The 23,542-nt window shown below is 34.5% G+C and overlaps 1 protein-coding gene across 2 annotated transcripts in view; it reads right to left on the bottom strand.

Annotated features, from left to right (window-relative positions):
- KCNH8 (potassium voltage-gated channel subfamily H member 8) overlaps positions 1-23,542 on the bottom strand; it is a 174,351-nt gene that overhangs the window by 75,426 nt on the left and 75,383 nt on the right. For both annotated transcript variants that reach the window (XM_005518938.2, XM_088055796.1), the window contains exons 4-5: positions 12,449-12,576; positions 9,917-10,157 (exon numbers count right to left, since the gene is read on the bottom strand). In XM_005518938.2, coding sequence (XP_005518995.2) covers positions 9,917-10,157; positions 12,449-12,576 — 369 coding nt within the window. The remainder of the gene's footprint in view (positions 1-9,916; positions 10,158-12,448; positions 12,577-23,542) is intronic.

Genomic DNA, 23,542 nt, shown 5'->3' on the forward strand with positions numbered 1-23,542 from the left:
TTGTGTATTTTGCTCCCGTTAAGCTCTTACTCAGTATTCACAGCAGTAAACACCAGAACAGTGGGACCATTATCAACCAAATGTCTTCCAAGTTTGTAATTATCATGGCTACATGGGTCTGTGATATTTTCATTCCAAAAACCTGTAGCCAATAACATGATATAACTGGAAAGCTGTAAGCAATTACTTTCCTAATCTGAGTGTTCTAATGGCTTTTGTTCACCTATTGGTGACTATTTTTCACAAGTTTCCAGTGTGAAATCCACATTTTAGCAATTCTTGATTCCTAAGAAAAGGCAACTTATTTCACAGCTGGGCATAAAAGAGCTGTGAAATCTAAGCAAGTTCATAAGGTTTTGAAACTGGTGGCCTCTCTTGGACTAAAGCTCTGTATGACATGCTACATCCTTGACCATGTTGCTTCTTTCTAAATTTCTATTATGCAACACATTCACACACAGACACATTCACACAGTGAATGGTATGAAAACAGCAATTGAAATTGGTGCTGAACAAAGGGGGAAAAAAAAGTTGAAAAAAATGGAGGTTCTACTTAGTGTATAATGCTGATTGGTCTCCTAAATGATATAAAAGGAACAAAAGCCAAAAACTGATAGTCGTTAAGCTAACCTATAAATCATTAAGATGTTTTCCAATATAATACCCCTTGTAACGTTTTAAAAGCTCAATATGTGTTTTGTGTAATCTCAATTTCTAATCCCTGTTTAAAAAAAAAAAATTATATCTGGAGTACAGCTGAGCCACTTCACCCATAAACAGGATTATTTTACCTGAAGCAGCTGATTTTCCTCTGACAACATTTTTTTGCTCTCTTTAGGCTTGATTGTTTAAAAACTAAATCCTTCTGGGATTAAACATATGATCAAGTTACAGCAGAATAGCAATTCAGGATTAGTCAGGTGATTCAATAACTGCCCATGTCATAGTCTAAAATTTCAGAAAATGCAATGTAATATACCTCAGTTTAACTGTCTTTCACTGGGAACTAAATGAAATTGAAGAATTCTGTGCCTTTAGGGAAAGTGGCATATGTATAAGCAGTGATGTTTTATTAGACTGCAGTCACTCAAACCTATGTTTGAGAACTAGATGATTTAGGTATGTTAACACCATTGATTTTCAGAGAAGACGGTTTTCTACATTCTCTCCCTCTTCTAGATAGTATGATTGACTCATCTCTAATTTCTTATATTTTTTTTTCACTTTCCTTTATGTGACTTTACATTGGTTTTCCTTAGCTAGTAATACTTTCCCTGAAGTCCAAGCTCTTTCACCTATCTGACTGTTTTAGCAAATTTTATTTAATAATACAAGGATAATGATACTAGAATCTGGCCAGAGAGCTTTTAGGAAAGTTTTCAAGAAATGTTAGTGCCATGTTGTTTGAAGAACAATTTATCTGTCCCTATATAAACTCTTATTTTTTCTATTCTCCTGCTGAGATAAACATAGATGTTCCTAGTAAATTGCCTAGGAACAATTTATTCAAATGGAAGTGATTTTTCAGTTCAGCATCTTCCTTCCAGACATCTATAACCACAATTAGTTTGATGATTTTCTTTCAGAGTCTGACATGATCAGGTGAGGGAGATGAAATTGGGTTTATGTAGGAAAAAAAAGTAATGTTCATCTTTTAACATTTCATAAGAAATTGAGCCATTATGAGATCAAATAAAGCTTACAAGAAAAAAAAAAGCACAGCAGAGGTTAAGTACCAATAAACTAAGTACTAAAATGTAGGAATTTTATGTAATATATATGTAAAATATAATAAAATACATACTATATATACAATATAATCAAAATTATGTCTTAATAAAAGCCTATTGCAGCTCCTGGAGGAACAGTATTTTTTTCTTTTTTTTTTTTAGAAAGTTATATCAAAGAGTGAACAGATATTAAGTAACAACCAATACAAACTATAGAAAAGTTGTAATGGAAAACTAGACCTGCTTGAGAAAGAAAACACTGGTGTCCATTATGAAGGAAAATTGCAGTTTTAGGAAAGAAACTTTAGTTCCTTTGTAGTAAACAGTGTCATGTCATTATGAGAGAAGCTAATAATAATCTCATAGAAAATCCACATGTGTTCAATACATACTTCTTATCTAATTTGGGAATGAAGCAGCAAAACAAGGTTGTGTCATATCAGATGTTAAATCACAATTCAGCGTGCCCAAAATAAGACTCAGGAGGTAGTAACATTTTAAAAACCAAACACTTAACGACGTGTCACATCTGCAGGTTGATGAAAAAAATCTCCAAAATAGAAATGTGTATCTTACAAGCTGTAAAAAAATAGAGTTGTGGATTCTTTAAGGTCTTTGAAGAACAGTTGCTGTCCTTCAAGAATACATGCTTTAGCCAAATACAGTTTCTTTAATACATGCGTTAAATATGACTTCTTCTATTTAAGATTCAACTAGATGGTAAACATTTCTAATTCTTGTCAGAATCTTTGAGAACTGAAAGATCATACAAAACTACGTGTAACTGAAGTCTCAGGTGTATTATGATGATGTAAGTAATAGTAAGAAGGAAGAAGTTGGGCCAAAATATATACTGTTATAACTTAAAGAAATTGAGTATCCCAAGATATGATGACTAGATCCTAATGGACTTGATATCTAAAATGGAATATCAAGACCCATCATTGTACTACAGGATGGTGTTTTGTTAAGTAGAAAATTTTTTTCTCTTCCACTGCCTAAACAGAAAATAAAAAAATAATCTAATGGAGAAGCATTAAAAAGAAGCATGAAAGAAAATTATGGAAAAGGATTAGAATTAGCCCTTAAGCAAGTATACATTTAAAGACATGAAATATAGCTATAAAGTATACCTCTCCCTCCTATTTTCCTTTGGGTGCAACCCTAAATATAATTTTCTCCTGGTTACAAGTGCTTCAGAATATTGTGCAAACAATCCCATTTAGTTTTTGTGGGCAGTCATAGAGTCTGGAAAACACATTTTAGAGCCACATAACACCTCCATTGAAAGAAACTCTTTTTTAGAAGTCTTGTGGCTTTAGCTGGATGACTAGAATGGTCAGGAACATGGTTAAAAACTACAAATACTTAAAATCTTTACCACAATTTACATGACATTATGTAACATGATGGACTTCTGAATAAGATTTCTATTAGCATGGAGTAACTGTAATTCAGAATCTTTTTGCTATTAAAGTCACGATTGAATACACTGAGCTGTTTTACCAGTCAAACTTCTCCCGTGAGAAGAGTTTATTTACCATTTGACACCAAGTTGCTTATCACTGCACAGTACATGAGGACTGGCATGGTCAGTCTCCTAGGCAGTGATATGATATATGTTCTCAGCCCTGATCCATCCAAGTTTGTCAAATAAACAACTTTTTCAGTGATTTTAGTGGAAGAAAATTCATTTTTGGGTGTGATGGATCATAGCAGAATGGACTCCCAAAATCAATTTGTAACTGACAGTCTGATTTGATCTTCCTTACTATTTGCTCTTACACTGGAAAGTTATGTGATATTGAAATTGGCATCCAAGTGGAAATACTGTTTTACTTGGGTAACTTATCCATTAATATATATTAAAAAAAAATAAAATCTGAAGGCATCTTTTGAATGGGTGTTTTTATAATGAAAGTGACTCCCTCCAGAAAGACATGGTCAGTGATAATGCACTAACATGATATGTGCTATCAAACACCATTCTTTGGCTGCTGTAGACATGAATGACTGGCACCCCAATGTCATGACAGGGGGTTATCTCTTCTACCTGCTTCTTTGATTTTTAGCCTTTGGAGTCTGCCCTTTTGGAGTCTTTGACTATGAGGGTGTTAATCTGTGATTAGCTAATCTCAGTCCCATAGCAACCAGAAAAGCTCCACATATCTTGACCATTATAATAACATACTAAACAGAAAAGACTTTTTTTCTTATAAACTATGCTGTGTCTTTTGAAAACAGACTCAATCCCTGAATATATTGAATAGCTAAATTTATTGACTTTTCTACAAAGGAAGATAAAGACTTTGGAGTCTTGAAAGAAAAGCAAAGAATTTGAAATATTTCTGAAAAATGAACTGGTAGCTCTGCTTTGAAAAGAAGCTAGGATGTGTGACTGCAGACGTTTGAAAATTTCTACGTGGGCAATTTTCTTAATAAAACCTGCAGAAATATGGGAGAAAGAAGTAATTCCAAAGAGTGGAGAAACATAGTCATATGATGGAACTTTTCACTAAATTCAATCTGTGTGAAGCTGACATAGTTGTTAAGTATTTCATGAACAGATTTTACTTCACACAAATTTTTCAGAAAACAAAGCAAAGATCAAATCAGTAAAATGTTCAGTGGCCAGTGGCATAACTGCTTCATTCATGTCCAATTTTTTACCAGATCCAAGGGAAAACTGGAAATATTTTTCTCAGAATTTACCCCATGCAGTGTGACAGCAATTCACATACACAATATCCATAAATCATACAAAAAAAAAAAAAAAGGAAAAATGACCACATGCTATTTCATAAGAAGTGTGGTAAACTATTAAGCATCAAATAATTTCCTTGGAAATTACCTGGATAGTTAATTAGGAGTCTTTAAAGTTATTAAAAAATACAAAATTGTATTATCACTGTATTGCAGGATAGTAAATGAAAAATACAACTTCTGTAGCTCTAATGAAGAGGAGTTAGTAGAGGCAATACAAATAAATTTTCAGGGTGCCTCCATTACCATAACACTTTTCTGCGTCTACCTGAAGATACAGAAATACTTCCATGAAATAATCACTTGTGGCTTACACTTTTCTTTAGCTGATGTTTTTGTGCTTGCAAACAGCATCTTGTGTATGGACAAGCATCTCTTCTCCTTACAAGTATGCAAGGAAGGTTATTGGAAAAATTTTTAACATTATAGTGGTCTTGCTCACGTGAATTCAATGTTTTGAGGGAGAATCATTAGGAAATGTGTTACTGCTCTTCAGCATAAATATTTTACACTGTTTTCTCACATTACTTGATAATCCATAGACATGAACATTTTCTTATGACCTTCTCTTTCAAATATTAGGTGTATCAACAATGTGATTCTATCTGTTTGCATGGTCTGTTTATATGCATTCACAGCTGACACCATTTGTTGTCCAAAAGTTAATTTCAAAGCACTCCCTTGGTCCTTTCCTGGATTTTAGAATATTGCAGCCTGAAACCACGCTTTCAAAAATTCAAAACACTGTCATTTTCTTTCAAGATGCAGAAATTTTCTTAGATATGAGGTCCTCCAGACACAGAAAATATTTTAAATTATCTCTGTGTACTTGCAAAGATAGAAGATGATAATCATTATAGTAATTAATAAGACTAAAGAAAAAATAAAAAAGCCTTACATTTTTAAGCAATCTAATAAAATTTATAGCATTTAATACTTCCTCATCTCTTTCTAACAAATTTCATTCAGCATATATTATTTTCCAAACAATAAAATGTATCCTTTAATTTCTGTGTAAGTCATGAATGATTATATGAATTTTTACAAGGTTTATACCATAGTTTTAATCTCTACATATTAAACATGTTAGACACAAGGACTTCATATGATTTAAAACAGTTTATGAAAGATTTTAAGTCATTTATATTTGTGATAGATACCATTGGCCACACAAGTCCCCTTAGTCTACAGTGTCATGACACGAAAATCAGAGCTTTGGTGCTTTTAAACATACTGCTTAAAAAAACAGAAATTGCTGATGAAATATTTTTGATATGTTTATGATATGAAATATTATGATTTTATATGAATATGATATATTTTAAAATAATATTTAATGGGAGAGAGAGAAATATACATAAAAAGAGAGGAAATATTAGTGAAAATCAAGATCAATTTTCTCTCCTGAAAGTGTAAGCCATAGATCAAGTCTTCAGGTGCCAGTGTGTGTGTGGAGAGTGGAGAAAGGAATGGGTATGGGTTTTTTACCCCCACAGGTGGAAAAGTAGTATACTGCAGGAAATCACTTAAAATAACTCTCCAGTCTGTCTATAAATAGTATAATTTTATAGCCATAATTAGTATCCAATGTTTGTCTTCCACTGAAAACTAGATGATCCATAAATAGTAAATTGAGCTCTTCTCTCTGTAGTTTTTCCTGGCCACCTTAGATACAAAATACTCAGACCCTTTTGATCTTATTCAGCAAATAATGCATCACCATTATCCAGAAAGCCTGTGCATATTTTTACTGAACCATTGCATTGACCTCAACTCCTGCTGAAGGCCTCTTATTCAAATATCCCTGTGAGCAGACAATAAAGTACTGATAATTCTTCAGATATTATTGCTTTTTTCAATCAAGATGCTCAATAAATTAAAAAAAAATACCCAAAACAGATAAAGAAAGGCAATATCTGAAAACTGGAATGAAACTGTTGCAGAAATAAAAATACTGCACTGGATAGTTATGGAAAAGTTCAGCAATTGGAAAGTTATTACTAATGAAATTTAATCACCTTGGTGAGAGGTTCTCCTACCTTTTTTTTCCCCCAGAAGGGAGAAAATTTAAAAAATATTATTTAAAAGTAAACAAGATCCATCCAACTGCTTCTTAGATATATTCAGGCTCCCAGACATACCTATCCAGAAATGAAGAACTCATCTACTGTCTATGCAAATACAGGGACATAAACTTTGAAGCAAATAGTGCAATAAAGCAGGTAATAACCCTCACCAGATAAAACACTTTTTAGGATATTTTTGATGAGTTTTTAAAAAATACATTAAAGCTAACAAGCATTTTTCTTCACCTCCTTATGGTTTTTGAATACATAAGACAATAAAAAAATTCTAAAACTGAATTAATTCTGGTTAAAAATATCTCTAGTTAGAGGAAGCAAAATATTTCTTTACAGTGGGTGTTAGAGAAGCACAAATAACAAAGGGAAACAGATAATGGAAGTGTACTCAAATACAACATCACACAAGATATCACAGGGAACATCAAGTGAAAAATTTAGTTTCGTATGAGAAGACCTAATTATCTTTCCCTTCAGCCTCTTCCCTGAAGATGTCACAAAATGGGCTGTTATTATCATTTACCTCCTATCTGTGTTTTAGAGAACATTAAAGGCTAAAGCAGTTAAACTTCTAGCTAGATACTTTTCTCATAAATAATTAATTCATTTCAATGCTCTTACTTGTAAGAATCCCAAGTCAGAAGAACACTTCCATATGTATTTTTATCATGCTTAAGCATAGGTTGACACAATGTCACAGAATCACAGAATAAGCTGAGTTAGAAGGGACCCGCTATGATCATCAGGTCCAGTTCTTGGCCATCCACAGAACCATCCCCAAGAGTCACACCATACGCCTGAGAATATTGTCAGTCTTGGATACCACAGCTAAAAACAAATGTCCAAATGAATATTTATGCAAACTCTATTCATAAAAGGAAATTACTCCATGTTCTCAGAAATAGGAATAAAATCAAAGTAGATAGACTCTAATTCTCCAATCCATGACTACTTTTGTGATACCTCAGTCTGTGACTACAAAGCTGTAATACGACTGAAGATCCCATATCAGACAGATCTCCCCACTGTGTTTCTGAGGCAGCAGCATCATAAGAAGAATTTTTCTCGGCATTTCTCATTGGCTTTTCTCAGAGCACATAGATCATCCATCAAAGATGTGCTTGTCAGAGCCACAGTGCAACAAATGCCCTGAAACTTATGCTTAAATTTAAGTAAGCTGTCAAGCTTACTACTTTCAATATAGTTATACATGTTCTGAGACATATTAATTCAAGATTTTAACGGACAAGGGACCCTGGAGAGATGACCAGATCATAAACACACTATTTTCTTTAAATTCACTGCAGGGATTTAAATGCAATATGACAATGTCCTGAAAATACTCCATACACCTTACCTCAGAGCTGGAGATTTAAATCAGATAATAACTCTAGAAAAAAAATATTCTTGGGAAAATGGAGCAATTATTCAAACTCTGAGGGAGGAATATTAGTATTCTGCAGTAGAGTGTTTACAGTTACCAGTAACATGATTGGTCAAAGTCTCTTCTAGTGCTCTATGCACATTTCTTTGGATGCATTTAGCTACAGCCATAGTTTGATTTCCTGGACTATAGACCTAAAAATCTAACTGGAAAATATGAAGTAAAATTTACAGAAAACCTTCTTTGCTTTATTTTTCTTACTCAGCTATTCTATTGATCATAGAGATGTCTTTGCTTTTGACTTACTGATCCAAAGACTCCATATTTCAGGCAAAATATATAACCGGAAAAGTAAAACTGAGCAGTTCACCATCTGTCTTGTTTCAAATACTGCAGCACATAAATCAGTTAGATACAGATTATACTCTCTCGTGCTTATATTCAAATAAACACATTTATAACACAAACCAGTTATTTACACCATTATCAAAACATTGTAACCTTGAGTCTACTCTTTTTATAAAGTCACTCAGGTACATCAAGTGGGATTATTTAATTTTGTACTCTTAATGTAACATTAATTAATGACTGACTAGAGTCATAACCTCATTCTTTTTACACAAGACACAGGATGATGCTTGATTACTTTCATTGCAGAATGCAAGTTTCTTACTGCCAGGGCTTGAGAATCTTTGAATGTGAATTATTTGTACTAACGTAAAAGAGTCCACCACAATCTAATAGTGGGCATAAAATGGACATTTAGACCTTAAGTGTAATGTCAAAACAATGACCAATAGAGGAAGCAAATATTTATTCATCATAACAGCTGATTCTTCCATCAGCCATATCACCTACCAGTCTCACTGTCTACAATAAAGCTGACAGAGAAGTGGAATAAACTTTTCAAAATTTTTATGAGAGAATCTTCTCAGTTATTCTTTAGTATTTATGGTGTTTCAATTTTCTTTAGTTCTCCTAGAGAAGATTGTAATGTTACTATTAATGTTTGAGCTAAGCTATATTTTTTAATGAAAAAATAGGGAGGAATAAAGTGGAAAAGAAGTTTCAAACCTGAAAATTCTTTTATTGTTTTTTTTTGTTCACTTTCTCTCTCAGAACCCATCCAAACCCTTTTCATGTTCAAGAAAGACATACCCAGCTTAGCTTATTTCTTAAAAATAATAGCTTCTTCACCTCCAAGTAGGAACAGATCTGTGCTCTTGTTTGTCACTGTGACAGCACTGAGTGGTATTATAACAGTAAAATCTTGGGGAACAATCTGTTTGGCTCTATTCAGGGATTGTTTTCAATATTCAGAAATACATTGAAAAAAAAATACTACAAAAACCAGAAATTTCTTTTGTACAAAGCCATTATTAGATATGACCTTGTCTCCTTTTTGATTCTTAAGAGATATAAGAATTAAGTGGATAATGGAAAAAGTTTAGAGAATGGATAAGATGTCAAACTCGAATCTCTCAAATTCTATCCATTTGTCAATATAACATATCGATAGTGTACATGTGTGTTATTGCAGTGTGAGTTTTAATCTTACATAGATATTTTAAAAAATCTATTCAGCTTGTGGTCCATGATTCTTCTAAGTGTGAAATAAAAAAACCAATCCCATAGATTGGGAACACAACTTTAGCAATTCCAGGGCACATCCTTATGCTGGGAAGGTTTTAGGCATCCCCAGGGTGAAACAAAAGTCCCTTTAGAGTAGCAGCAGAACTACCCAAATCAATTTAAAGTACAAAAAAAACAAAAAAAAAAGAAAAAGAAAAAAAAAAAGTGATTTAAAGTCCAGATAAAATATCAAGCCATGCAGCTAAAATTGATTTTCTTTTAAGTCATGAAAGGGATGATTATTTCCTTTTCTAAAGTATTATTTATTCTGTGAAAATCCTAAATGCCAGAAAAGAGATCCCAAACAAACCCCAAACATATCTTACCGATGATAAAGAGAATTTCCACTGCAATGTCACTGACAGTTGTGCTTCGAGTTGTAGACAGCTCATCATGGCCAATAAAGGAAACATTGTAAGGTACAGTCACAGCAACATAAAACGTTGCCAGTAAAATAAGCCAGTCCCAGCCAGCTTTAAAAGTGCTAAAATGCAGCAATATGAATTTGGATTTTTTTGCATCTGAAACTTTGTATTCTGGAAATGCTGGTTTATCTACAAAAACATTCTGAAAAAGAGAGAAAAAAATTTAAATGAGAAAAAAACAATATTTTGATGACACAGAAACATTTCTTGCAATGCAGCCCTTAGATGGTTGATGTTTCCTGCAAAAAAATCATAGTAATGTATGACATACCCATATGCAGGCAAGAACAAATGCTACTTTTTTGTCTAACCTAGACCTCACATTTATTTGTACAGGTGATTCTGTTCGTGGAATAACTTTTGTGAATGTTGAGGCAGGAAGAAGACTAATAAATTACAAATTAAATGGAGTAAGAGGGGACTGCATCTGGCAAACAATTTCTTCCTCTGTTGAGCTAATTCTCACTGCAGAGCAACATTCTACTGGACAGATAGGTGAGAGCTTTGTATATACATAGTCCTAGAAGTAGAAACATATAGAAAGAAGTAGCTGGTATTGAAGAAAAACATCCTATACACAGAGTTGTGAGGAGGTTCTTTCAGACTATCTCTGGCCTGGTCCTATGGACTGGACAGCTCCAGTACTTGGAGCACCTCTCCTGGTTTAGTTTAATCTGCAGAAATCCAGTTAATGTGAATGAAAGCACAATTAGTCGGAATAACCTTTTGATTTTCTTTAAAATTGCACTCCTGTTCTAAATCAAGCTATTAATCTACCATAACATGGCTTCAGAACTGACTACCTTTGTCACTACACTAAGCTTTGTCTTGCGTCTGTCCTACCACTGTTTTATGCAACCAAGATTTCAGTGTTAAACTGCAGAAATTCTTAGCTTTCACCTTTCAGAGCTTTAACAAAGAACACCTACCCTCCCAAAAAGCAGCATGTGGGACACAACCTGCCTTGCATTACTTACTAACAAAATTCTTGCTCACTGTTACTGTGCTCCTGGTTAATGGTGTTCCAGTAACAAAGAGCCTCCCAAAACAATATTGTGCATTCAGCAATATAAGATTACTTCTGATCTTGAAGTTATTCACTATGAAATTAAAAAGACAAAACCTGCATAACCATTGGCTTAACTACACTTGCCTTGTCTGTCACAGCCTTTCTCTTTGTGTTTCCTTTGAAATACTGATGTCATTGCCTTCTCTATTCTTGGTTCTTATTCATGAGTTTAAGCAGCTGAATTCTCACTGTTCTTAGAGTCAGCCCAATTTTTAATCATGGGAAAGAAAGCATTCCTCATATTATTTCCAATCCACAGCTCCAAAAATCTATGTACTAAAGCTAGTAAATTAGTCCCAGAATAAATGTTTTAACATGATAAAATAACACCTGCACTAGCGTTTTGACAGTACAGGTAAGTCATCAGAAATTATTTAAGCCATGTTCCTAAAAAATATTATCATATTAAGATACAATGAAAATATCCCTGGTAGACCTGGTCATATTTTGCAGGGAATTTTTTATCATTATGCTTCTTCAACATAAAAAGTTTGTAACTTTAAAAAAAAAAAATTAGTAATTTTTCAACATTTAATCTTTTTCCAACATTTAATATTTAAATTCAATGGAAGTGGCTGTATGCCCTACGACATATATATTCAAGTTGTGTATTTTCATGTCCTTAATCTGTACTAAGATTTTTTACTTTTAATTTGTACTGCACAAAGCAGGAGAGCTATTTTTTCTCATTAACATTTCTTTAGAAGTCATTCTGTTGCTATATTGTTGGTTTGTCTATGGTTTGATTTAGTGTTAGCAACATTCACAGCATGTTTTGTTAACTTATTCATTAGTTATAGTTACTTGGGGAATACAGAATTCATTTGAAGGCAGAAACATTATTACTTCAATTAGGAAATTAAAATATAAATATCATAACATAAAGTTGGAGAAATTCATATGAAAACTTGCCTAAACGAAATGTTACTTTTTGGATCTTAACAGCATTAAGAGTTTAGAGTAAGACCTTGAGTCTCTTTTTTTTTTTTTTTTTTTTTGGCAAATAGTAATAATTGAGATAAAATAATTGAGATGACAAGGTAAAGAGGAACCTAAAATTCTGAGAACCTGTGGAATTTAAGTTCTGAAAAATTTTATAATATGGCTTTCATGGCATCAAATGTCTTTTTACAGTATCATTAAATGCACTATCTTGCTTTATGGTAATAAACACCACAGTAGGCAGAAATGTACTTCAGTGAGAAATATTCTAATCCTTGTTACTGTAAAATGTGACCAGGATATTTCTCAAGTACTCACTGACCTTTTATAGCACTTGAATTTTTTTTAAAGACAGTGCAAAGAGGTTTTTTTCTTTTGGGGGGAGTGAGGGGGGTGGATGGGAAGAAAAGAAATTCACCTACATTATTAATTTTTAATTTGTTCTTCTCTCTTCTTTGTAGATGTCCAGAGATATGATAAAGGACAGCTCTACTCCGTCTACGTGCCGACTCAAAATGAGATCCTGCTCTTCCTCTTCCTTTCCATTTTTCTGCAGAACAGAAGTGAGAGCCCATTAAAGATCAGGAAATAACACTTTAACCTCTGGGACCTGAACTACTGACATTTCAGATGTTGGTAGAAATGTAAATATTATGCACACCTTCTCTTTTGCTTAATCTTTTGCAGCAAAGAAACAACACCCCCCACCCCTGCTCCTGAAGGGCAAATAAAAACCACTGTGAAGTTTTGTCAAATGCCTTCATACAATTCAAAAGCAAGTATTTGCAACATCTGATTTCATAGATAAGATCAATGTACTTTCTACTGTTTCAGAAAGCAGAGATCACTGACCAGAAGGAAGGATGTCTAGAAGAAAGCACTGAAAATATCCTTGGGGTGATACTAGTCTCTCTCTCACTTCACAGGAAGAAAAAAAAAAAAAAATAAAAAAATCCCCAGTGGTGCACTTTTTAAAAACAGAGTCTGACTTGTACTAGGCTTCCATTATGTCAGAATATGCTAATTTGTAAGCTTGCTCATTAGTAATAAGCAATTCTTACATTCATGAGCTTAGATTTCTTTTCCCACCACATGGCCACTGGCAAAATCACTTGACATATTCCTTGGTGACATGAAACCCATTAACAGTAAAGACTGAACATTATTTTGGAAAGGTTTGTGGTTTTTACCTCTATTCAGATGTCTGTAATTGTCAATCATGGGAACAAATTTTGTTCTTGCTTGTAAAGCAAGTAAATTCAAAGTAATTCCAGTCACTCTGATGGAATTACAGTGAATTGATGCCAGAGTAAATGAAAGCAGACTTTTTGCGATGTGTCAGGATTAAGAAAAAAGAAATTACGGAACTAAAGGAAGAAGCCGTCTGTCAAGGAGGTTTAATTAAAGTCAATTGAATGCATACAAATTAAGGGGAAAAAAAATTAAAACCCACAAAACTAATTAACAGAGCCAGAATTTAGAAGCAAGCAAAATAGCTACATCTTGAAACCTGCCTAGAAAAGCTAGAAAGATTTGTATTATAGGAGACTGATGTACTTTTGGCTTAACAGCACAAAACCATACATAACAAAATGTGTAGGAGGAAAGATTTTCCAAACTTCTCAGTAAAGAAGTTTTCGTGTAATTCATACAAGAGCACTTTCTAGTTGAGGTTTTTTTTAACTTGTCAGTAAAGAGAAGGGGGAAAAAAAAGTGAAAAATAAGAAGGGAAAACCTTTGTACTGCAAAGCCAAATAGCTACTCAAAAGTTGAAGGAGGCAGATGGAGAAGCTGCATACTTTCCCATCTCCAACACATATTGGTGTCAGCTACAATGAAGAAAGAACAAAAAGCATTATTTCAAAAAGGACACAACTAAATTAATGTTGGTTTTTTTAAAAAAAAGTTAATTTTTTTAAAAAATAATCTCTCTATCATCAAACCACTTAAAACTCAAACTAAATTTTAAGTTTTCTTAAATTCTGGGTAAGAACAAAGTGCTTAATTCTTTCTCTGAGGAAAAATGAATTTAAGTCAATTGAATTGGGTCTCCACTGTAGAATTTTTCAGGTATGGTAGCCTGGTTTTATCATATGACTGAAATTCTCTTTAAAGCTCTCTCTTTTTTCCCATTCTCCAGCTAAACTGCTATGTTATATGAGGCTACTCAGTTTACTGTGTCCAAAAGTATTCAATGAAATAGACTTCAGATCTGCCATGAGACACGCTGGGAAAACACTTTTCTTGAGCTTCTGGGCAGCAATCCTTTTGAGACGCTTTAGCCAAAGGCTTCATCCTCAAGCTGTACCAGATATGTGTTCGTCCTTAGCCTGTTGAGCCCAAGGTAGTGCATCCCGGCAGATGGCAGATAAAACAGCCTTGGTGATGTGATATGTTGCGAGACCCACACTGAGCTGTGTTCAGAAGGCAGGCCTGGTACCTTCTGGTGGAGCTTCATTGAGTATTTTCAACTTTGAGTACCCAGCAATACGAGGACCTTCCAGCCTGGAAGTGGATCTCTCTACTTCTGGTCAACCTTGGAAGCCTTCTCTTTACCATGGCTAAATCACCCATGACATGTGACATGAAAATATATTTAAAATATATTGTTTAAACGTATCCTTCCAGTAGCTATTTGCAGAATAACATGAAGCTTTCAAGATATGGATACATGATTGCCTGGTACAAGGGTGAAATACTGCTTTCAGGTTTTTTCTTTACAACTCCTAAAGATGTGCTTTTCTCTCATATGCTGAACACTGAGCTGAAAGCTGTCCACAATTCCATCTCTTTCCAGAATGCCACGAGACTATGGAAAGAGTAGATGTACACATATTCAGTTATTGTTTCTTCCCATATATTTACTGACACAGAGTCAGTTCAGCTTTTATCCACTCTTTAAATGAGGAGAAATTCCTTGCAAGGTTTTAAATTTTATGTGCCAGCAGCCTGATAATTTTTGGCTTTACACAGGTTCCATCTCTCCTACCTAGGTTCAGTGTTTCAGTCACTAAGGATGTTGTACTCACTAACCTGCTCAGGCTGTGGGACTTGATATGGCACTTAGAATCATACCAATTGCATATTTTCACAGCAAGTGACTTCCACCACATGCTGATTACACTATTTGCGAAGGATTAATGCTACCTCTGTGTTAATACTGGGAGTCACTCAACTCCTAGAGACAGAAAAGCATGCAGCAATAAGGAAAGCATTAATTATGAAGAAACAATTTTCTTCCTAAGCAGAAGTGGGAAAAAAGTTTTTATGGTCGTTATTAAAAGTAAAAAAAAAGAGTTTATTGTGGAGATGAGATGCCATCAGAGCACATGTCAGTAGCTTATAAATAAGTGAATGATGTTTGTGAATTCTCTTGCATTCTGATCTGCCAATGCCTTCAGGAAAGGAAGCAATCCAGAGCCTTAGAAAGCTACATTGTTCACCAGGTGTGCCTCTACATGTGTGTGATTATTTTCTGTAACCTTTCTTCTTTTCTTGTCATACTCTGTTTACAGCTCACTATTCTGGAAGAGACAGCTCATTTTTTATAAACTCCCATCTGTTTCTCTCTTTTTCTTCAAAGATTTAGGTACCTGACAGACTTGATTTTTTATTTTTTTCCATGGCTCATCTTAGAAAAAAAAGATCCAAGAATAAAATCAAGCATAAGCAGAAAGTCACTTTAATACAACTGGCTTAATTTTGCCCTGTGCTTAAAAAACCAAAAGGATTTTTCATCTCCCCAAATACAGTGAGAAATATTGTTCTAGAAAAATCCCAGATTTCAGGATCTGTTTCCTGGTGCTTCTACACACCCTTCCTGTGTAATGTGTAAAAAAATCCCCTCCCCTAGATAGCTCTTAAAAAGGATGCTTGCAATTTAGTCTTATCTCCCCTTTTTCAGAAAAGTGGTAATACATTTTTTAACTCTTACTGCTGTCCTTCTGGTTGTTTTTCTTTCAAATGAATATAGGTATAATACCACAACCATCAGACATGACAATTACAGAAGATTTTCTAAGAAAAGAAAAGAATGCAACACCTCATTGTTAAGCTCTATATGAGCCTCCTAACAGCTTAAGACTTCTTACAATCTTGTGAGGGAAGGTTGCAGTAAAAGAAAGCACAATCAGACACAAATGTTTTTGTAACTTTCGTCTTTTCCATTGTGTTTTTATAAGAACATGAAGCTTCAATCATCCACTTAACAGAAAGTGGAAGCATAATTCTTTTCTTGTCTCTTTGGAAAAGAAAACAAACTACTTCTTAGGTATAAATCGGAAATATAAACCCTGGCAACTTCTGATGAACTTTCATAGGTATATGCTGCCCTAGCAATGCAGAAGACTGGAAAATCAGCTTTACTGACTAAATTCACACAAAACATATGTCTGCTCTCCTTCAAAGCAGTTCATCAAATCCTAGAATAATTTAGATTGGAAAAGACCCTTAAGATCATCCACCACTAAACCATGTCCCCAAGTTCCACTCTGACACATCTTTCAAATACTTTCAGAGGTGGTGACTCAACCTCTTCCCTGGGCATCCTCTTCTGAGCTTGATAACACTTTTGGTGAAGAAGTGTTTCCTAAAATCAAATAGTCAGATCATAGCGTTAGATACAGTCCAGAATAACTTATGGTTTATAATGATCTCATTCTCTGGGTAAAGTCTGACATGTTTATGGAGTCACAGAATCATGAAATAGTTTGGGTTGGAAGCGACCTTAAAGATCATTTAGTTCCAACCTTCCTGCCAAGGGCAGGGATACTTTCTACTAGACCTGGTAGCTCAAAGCCTTATCAAACCTAGCCTTGGAAACTTCCAGGGATGGAACATTCACCACTCTGTTCCAGTTCTCAGCTGTTCCAGTGCCTCCCCACTCCCTTAGTGAAGGCTGAGTAACCCTAATATGACCCAGAAGCACTATGCTCACTCCATAGCAGACAACCTGTGGCATGAGAGGGACCTTAAAATGCATTTTTTCCAAATACCAAAATGAACTAACTTGCTCTGGCCAGAAAGTTTGCGCTTTATTTACAAAAATTATCTCAGCCTTGGTAGTTGTTCTTGTTTCTTCATAGCATTAATTTGTATCCCTTCAAAAGAACTGCTTTCACTTTTCTCTTTCATGCATTAATTAAAACCTGTACCTATAGTTCCCTCTGGTGTGATACATACCCAACATAGTCTTGTATGGAAATGTCTCCCAATCTGATCATGGGTCATTATCATTAAAAATTTTCAATAAAGGTATGCATGGACACAAAATAGAAAATTAAGATCTAGCATTTCATTAACATGACACAGGAGGATCCAAGAGTTTTGCCTATGTTCACCTAGAATATAGAGAATGAATAAAAGCAATCTGCACCTCTCAAATTTAACCCAGAACACAATACACTGGCAGTATGTGAACGAAATAGACAGGGATGATGTAAAGTAGCCTGGGAGTTTAGTTATGGAAACACAGGCACAACTGAGTAACCTTATCTAGATATGATAGTTCTACCAACAAGCAATGTGGTAGAGTTATCCTAAAGGCTGTGAGGCTGCAGAGCTGGATCTCTAAACTAATTCTGCAGAACAGTAGCCAAGGAAGGACAGGTTCACCACTAGGGAGAGGACCGTGACTCTTCACTGCTTTTTTATATTGTCACAAGAATTTTAACTCCATGCTCAAAATTATGTTCCAGCCACAACTACTTGATTGCCACCACTATCCTCTTTGCTTGGCAGGTGGGGTTGTTAGGTTTAGGGTAAGATTGATTCAGGCACACTGACTATCCTTTTCAAAGAGTGCAAATATGACCATCTCAGGCCATGATGGGCAATAACCCTGACTGGGCAAAAGTAGGAAAGGTAGTATAGATGTAGATCTCTTTAAACACTTGGCAAGGAATACTGCTGAAGAAAAACAGTGAGTTCCAGATTTACGTGGACTCTGTGGTGGGTTTTGTCTGTGAAAATTCTAAATTTCTGGTTTATTTAACAGTGTAGTGTACATTTTTATAAATATATTCCATAAAATAATGAGATTACTTTATTTTAACTATTTTGAGAGCTAAGACAGGAGCAAGTATGAGGAATAAAAAGGTAAAATTTTTGTTCTACTAGACTTTTACTCAAAGGACTAGTAAAATTGGCAGAGTAGATAAGAACTTTCCATTTATTCCATTGTTTACAAAATTAAAGTCAATTATGAGATGACATAAGATCCCACCTTAGAAAATTTATCATAGAAATAATATAATTTTGAATGTATAAACTAGATTTCCTTTCAAGTAATAACAGCACCAACAACAGAACATGACAAATGTACATTGCTAAAAGGTGTCCAGATGCAGACAGACTTGAAGAAATCCATAATGCTGCTCCATGCACATAGTGGAAGGAACACTGTGAAAATGCATGGTAACTGGGTTAATGCTCTGATTTTTAATGCTGGTTGGACCCTTCTGTGCTCAAAATACAGAGTATTGTCATATATTATCATACCTGTGTGATCTCTCCTGCTGCTCTATTCTGAAATCAGGCAGGGAAATAAACCTCTCCCATTGCCTTTCCTGTGTATATTTTTATGCTGTCACAACCACACAGCCCAATCACACAGAGTGATGTTTTTACCTGGAACACCTTACACATACTGAATTGTTCTTTTCTGAACCCTGGCTCAGTGAATGTTTTGTTAAAGAATTTGTCCATCATTTATTCATTTTATAACCCTATTTATAAAAGGCTTCCTGTAAGAAATGCAATAAAGTTTTTTGTCCTTTTAATACATGTCTTGAGAAACCCTCGTCACTTGCATCAGAAGGTAAGGGATACCACAACAGAAAGTGTGATCTTTGAACAGGTCCCCACCAATATCCCATGTGGAATAAAATAAATACAATGATGTCTACAGGAAACACAATGGTTTTAAATCATATCCAGTGTCATTGACAAAAAACATGTATCCTCAAGAAAAACAAACCACCAAGGAAATTCTGGAGACAACTGGGGTAAAGCAACAAGGGGTTAATCTAAAAAAAGATTATATGGAAAATTGGTAGTTTTTTTTCTAGGCTTTAAAAATTTCTGTCAAATTTCAGTTATTATTCAGGGGACAGCACATCAGCAGTTGCCAAAAAAGAGAAAACTGTTAAAAGTCTTCTTTGGTACTAATGACAGAATAAAATCACTACCATGGGCAAGAGGCTGCAGGAGTTCTGTTGGTTGTATGACACATTCTTCCTGTCAACAACAACCAACAAGTCACAAAAATGTTTGCTGTACAATGGATCCAGGCTAGCCTCTAGCTGCCTTCTTAATTCTGTTAATTGATTAATTGATTCAATAAGAAGATGTACCTAACACACATATCAGCTATACACTGTAAACATTATTACAGAACATTTTTTAAAGGACAAAATTTTACACAGAATCAACGGTATGATTATCATAATTTTAGTATTATGCCTTCAGAGAAAATTCAGCTTTGAACAGAAAGAGAAAAGAAGCAATATTATACATTACTATTAATGTTTTTATGGATATGAAAGACCTTTAAACAGCTTATGAGATAAAAATCTTTAAACACATTTTGGTCTGCTGATCCTTACACTATGAAATAAAAAAGTGAGTGAGGAAACAGACAGACAAAGCCAAAATAAGTGTTCTTTCTCCTCTTCCATTTTGGTTGTTAATGGGAGTACACCCTAAATAAAAAAATAAATAAATTTTCCTTTTTAGATGCTTTTTTCCTTTTTAGATGCTTGTGTTTGGGTTTATCTCATAAAACTCAGAACTGGGAAAAAAATTTAAAAAATACAAACTTTTCTTCAACTATTTCCAATAGGCTGAGTTTTGGCAGAAGAACTCTGAAAGTGTATTATTTTAAACTATTTTCTCATTTATTAATACTACTGCCAAAAAATTATAGAAGTCTTATAATGAAGTAAAATATTAAAACTCAAAACCAGCTATTTCATAATTGTGTAAAAATAGTTTATTTGCCAGCTTTCTGCTGTTACTACTCTAGAATTGTCTCACAAATGGGAAAATTGCCGTTTTTATTATGTCATCGAATTTGAGACATTTCTATTGATTCACCTGAAGTGAGTGCTCATATGTTGTTTTTACAGAATAAAATGTAATGTTGAATTTACAGCTGGGTCATCACTCACTTCCAGCTGTTTTTAAAGTGACTGTTTTTTCCAGGAATAGTTTGCATTTCCCACAGCAAATTCCCACAAGGCTCATGAGACAGTGATATGCTCATACATCACTATGAACAAAAACATAACTCTAATAATAAAGAGAATATTTGAAATATTTTTCAAGAACCCCTAGAACTTAAATAATGCCAACTATAAGTCACCAAGAAACTTCTCATTATCTTCAGCAAGTGTTAATATCTAACTATTATCTAAGTGCTTGTAAGTGTGTAACATTTAAGGACATAATATCACAGAACCCAAGGGTTTTCTTTTTTCCTTTAATTCCATAAATTTAATCATATATTTTATTTATTGTTATTTTTCCTCCTTTTTATATTCAGAAAAAGATCATATTTTCAAAGTTATTAATTGCAAAAAAATATTCTTTTTGAAATTTGCACAGATGATGATGTTAAAGTGCACCTTGCTCACTCAAGTGAAAATAGTAATATATGTGCCTGAATAACTGCTGTGTTGTAATGAAAGCATATCTTTTGAGATTTATGTACAATACAGAAGCAGATAAGTCACCCATAAGAATGTTTTGTGGTCAATGTAATTTGCCCCGAGTTAAAACAGCAGGGGGTGGGGGAAATAGATGTTTTAAAAAATAGTTTTTAAAATTAAGAAATATATAAGTTCAAAACCCTGTGATGTGTATCTGTTTCATGCGGTCATTGAAAGACCAAGAAATTATCTCTGATTATCCCTCAAGGAATGAGATTCTCAGACTCTGAGAGTGACTGGTCCTAAACTCAACTGGTTTTACAATTTTAATTATATAATTTAGGACAGATAAACCCACCTCTTCTACAGCTATGCAAAACTCACTTGTAATAAATCTTACTTGCTGTGTCTTTACAGGACCTCAGAATTGCTCTAAGGAGCTACAGCATGAACTACATGCCCTAAAACTGCAATTACAGTTAAATTCTGCAAATGGCCCAAGGCCTCCTAAATGTGTTTCTGAACACAAAATACACATGAAATATGCATTTTAGTCCTCATGGTCTCTTAATAAAATGTAAGAGACCAGGTTGTGTCTAGGCCAGTAAGTCTTTAAATATAATTCTCCCTTTTCAGACTTTTTTCCAAAAGAAATAAGAAAAGTTGTAAATTATATAGGAAGGTTTCAAACCATCTGATTCATTAAAAAATCACCTGCCACACACACACAGCTCTGAAAAGTTCTTCAGCAACATATGTACTGAACATATTCCCTGTTTCTTCTATGCTTTCTCTTGACTCTCTTACATGGCTGAGTTTTCAAACTTTAAAACGAATGTCTGAAGATACTTTCCAATAACCTGCCAGCAAAATGAAAAACAAAACAAAACATGAAACCCAAACAAACAGCTTCTCCCTTCTCCCCCCACCTTGATAACTTTGTTTTCTAAGGAAAATCTGGAAGCAATGGCATAAATTTATCTATGATCTGGTGAGTATGAACTTTATAGTTGCTAATGTATATATTCTCTCAACCTTCTAGGATATCCCAAAATACAACCTGTTGCTCTGCATTTGCTCAAGAATCAGATTTTGCTTTTCTTTTTTTCTCATTTTCATTCTACATGCATCACAAAGAACACTTTTCCCTCAGCTCCAGAACATGCCCTGTGCCTCTCTGAGAGTTGCTGGAATGGAAATGCCACATGCATTTAAAAGTCAGTGCAAGGCTAAAGCAAGAGCTACAAAGATTGATATGTCTCCAAAGATTCAAGGCTCAAATACAACTTATTTGCTTGGATAAGAAGGTGAAAAGGTGAGAGGGAGAGCATCTACGTGGTCACAAATGCTAAAAGGAACAGGGAGAGAAAGGCAGCTCTATTTTTGTTCCCTAAATATTTAATTGTCCACAGACTAGGAGCAAAGGAGTTTCTCTCTTATGATGGCACAAGAGTTTCGGACCCTTCTTATTTTGGTGGTGAGCCAGGAGCAAAGTCATCCTAGGGAGGATGTAACTGAGTCATTGCAGAATAAAGGCTTCCTCAATATGTTTTTCTTTTGGGCAGCAGGAATATTGGAGTAAAACTCTGCTTCTATCCCACCTCCTCCATCGAAAGAACTGCATGGTGCCTGTGCATCCTGAAACAATTTTAACTGCTTTGGTTATTGTAAGTCCAGGTGACTGTATGGTTGTGTTCCCCATCCCAACACACTACCTCCCGACAGGTATAAGAGGCTTTAAAATGAAAAACTGTCTCCTGAATATTCACTGCAGTAGCTTGAGCAATCATGAAGTAGCTGAGACAGTAATTAAGCAGAACAAATCAAAGTGCACATTGCAGAATTTCTTGCAAGAGACCAATGCTGCTCCAAATAGACATTTTCAACATAAAAAATCTGGAATGTAAAATGTTGGCACATAATATTTCACTTCTGGCACACTGAAAAGAACAACTCCTCCCTTCAACAAATGATACATAATCAAAATAAATCTGTCTCCTTAGAAATTCATATGGACCTAAGGATAACTAAGAAGCCAGAAAAAGCCAGACAGTTGAACCATAACATGCGTCTCAGTTTAATCTGTGGTGGCAGAAGGTGTAGTCCAACATTTAATTCACATTATTTCAAGAGTGAAGGCATCTTTGCCAACAGGCAGACCAACCTAAAACATTAAATTCTGTTTAAAAAAACCCTCTTTTTTTGCTTTGTGAAGAGTCAAACACTGGAACAGTCTTCCCAGAGAAGCTGTGGAGTCTCCATCCTTCATCCTCTTGAGCACATATCTGCATGTGTTCCTGGGCAATTCATTCAATTTGACCCTGCTTTGAGAAGGGGGCATTGGACTAGATAATCTCCAGAAATTCCCACCTAAAATACTGTGTGATTCTGTGGTTACTATATATTGCACACATTTTTATAATAATTCTGGAAATTCTAGAAAATCTGTCCTAAAATCATTGATCTCAAACAAAGAGTTCACAACTTTCCCAATGAAATAAACCAAAACAAAAGAAAGTAGGTTATCAATAAAGACTAAAGGAAGATTTGTGGAATGAGTCAAATTAATCAGGGGAGCTTTAGCAGTGACTACAGGAGTGGAACTCTGCTTGTATGTAACCTAAATTATTCCATGTTAGCACACAGATTAGAGGTCTAAAAATATAAAATCACAGAATAATTTAATTTCTTATTTTCCTACCTGGATTCCTGTATTCCCACTAAATTCTAGCATATGTTCTAATGCCATATGCAGAAATAAAATAGCACTGACCCATCCATGCCACACTGGAGTCCAGATTTGGAGAATAGAATTTTCAGTTCAATAACTTTTCTTCCAATAAGACAATGGAAATTTGAACTAGTTGA

This window comes from Pseudopodoces humilis, chromosome 1, assembly GCF_049639895.1.
Source record: "Pseudopodoces humilis isolate 2021_Gansu_Grassland_sample_001 chromosome 1, ASM4963989v1, whole genome shotgun sequence".
NCBI lineage: Eukaryota > Metazoa > Chordata > Aves > Passeriformes > Paridae > Pseudopodoces > Pseudopodoces humilis.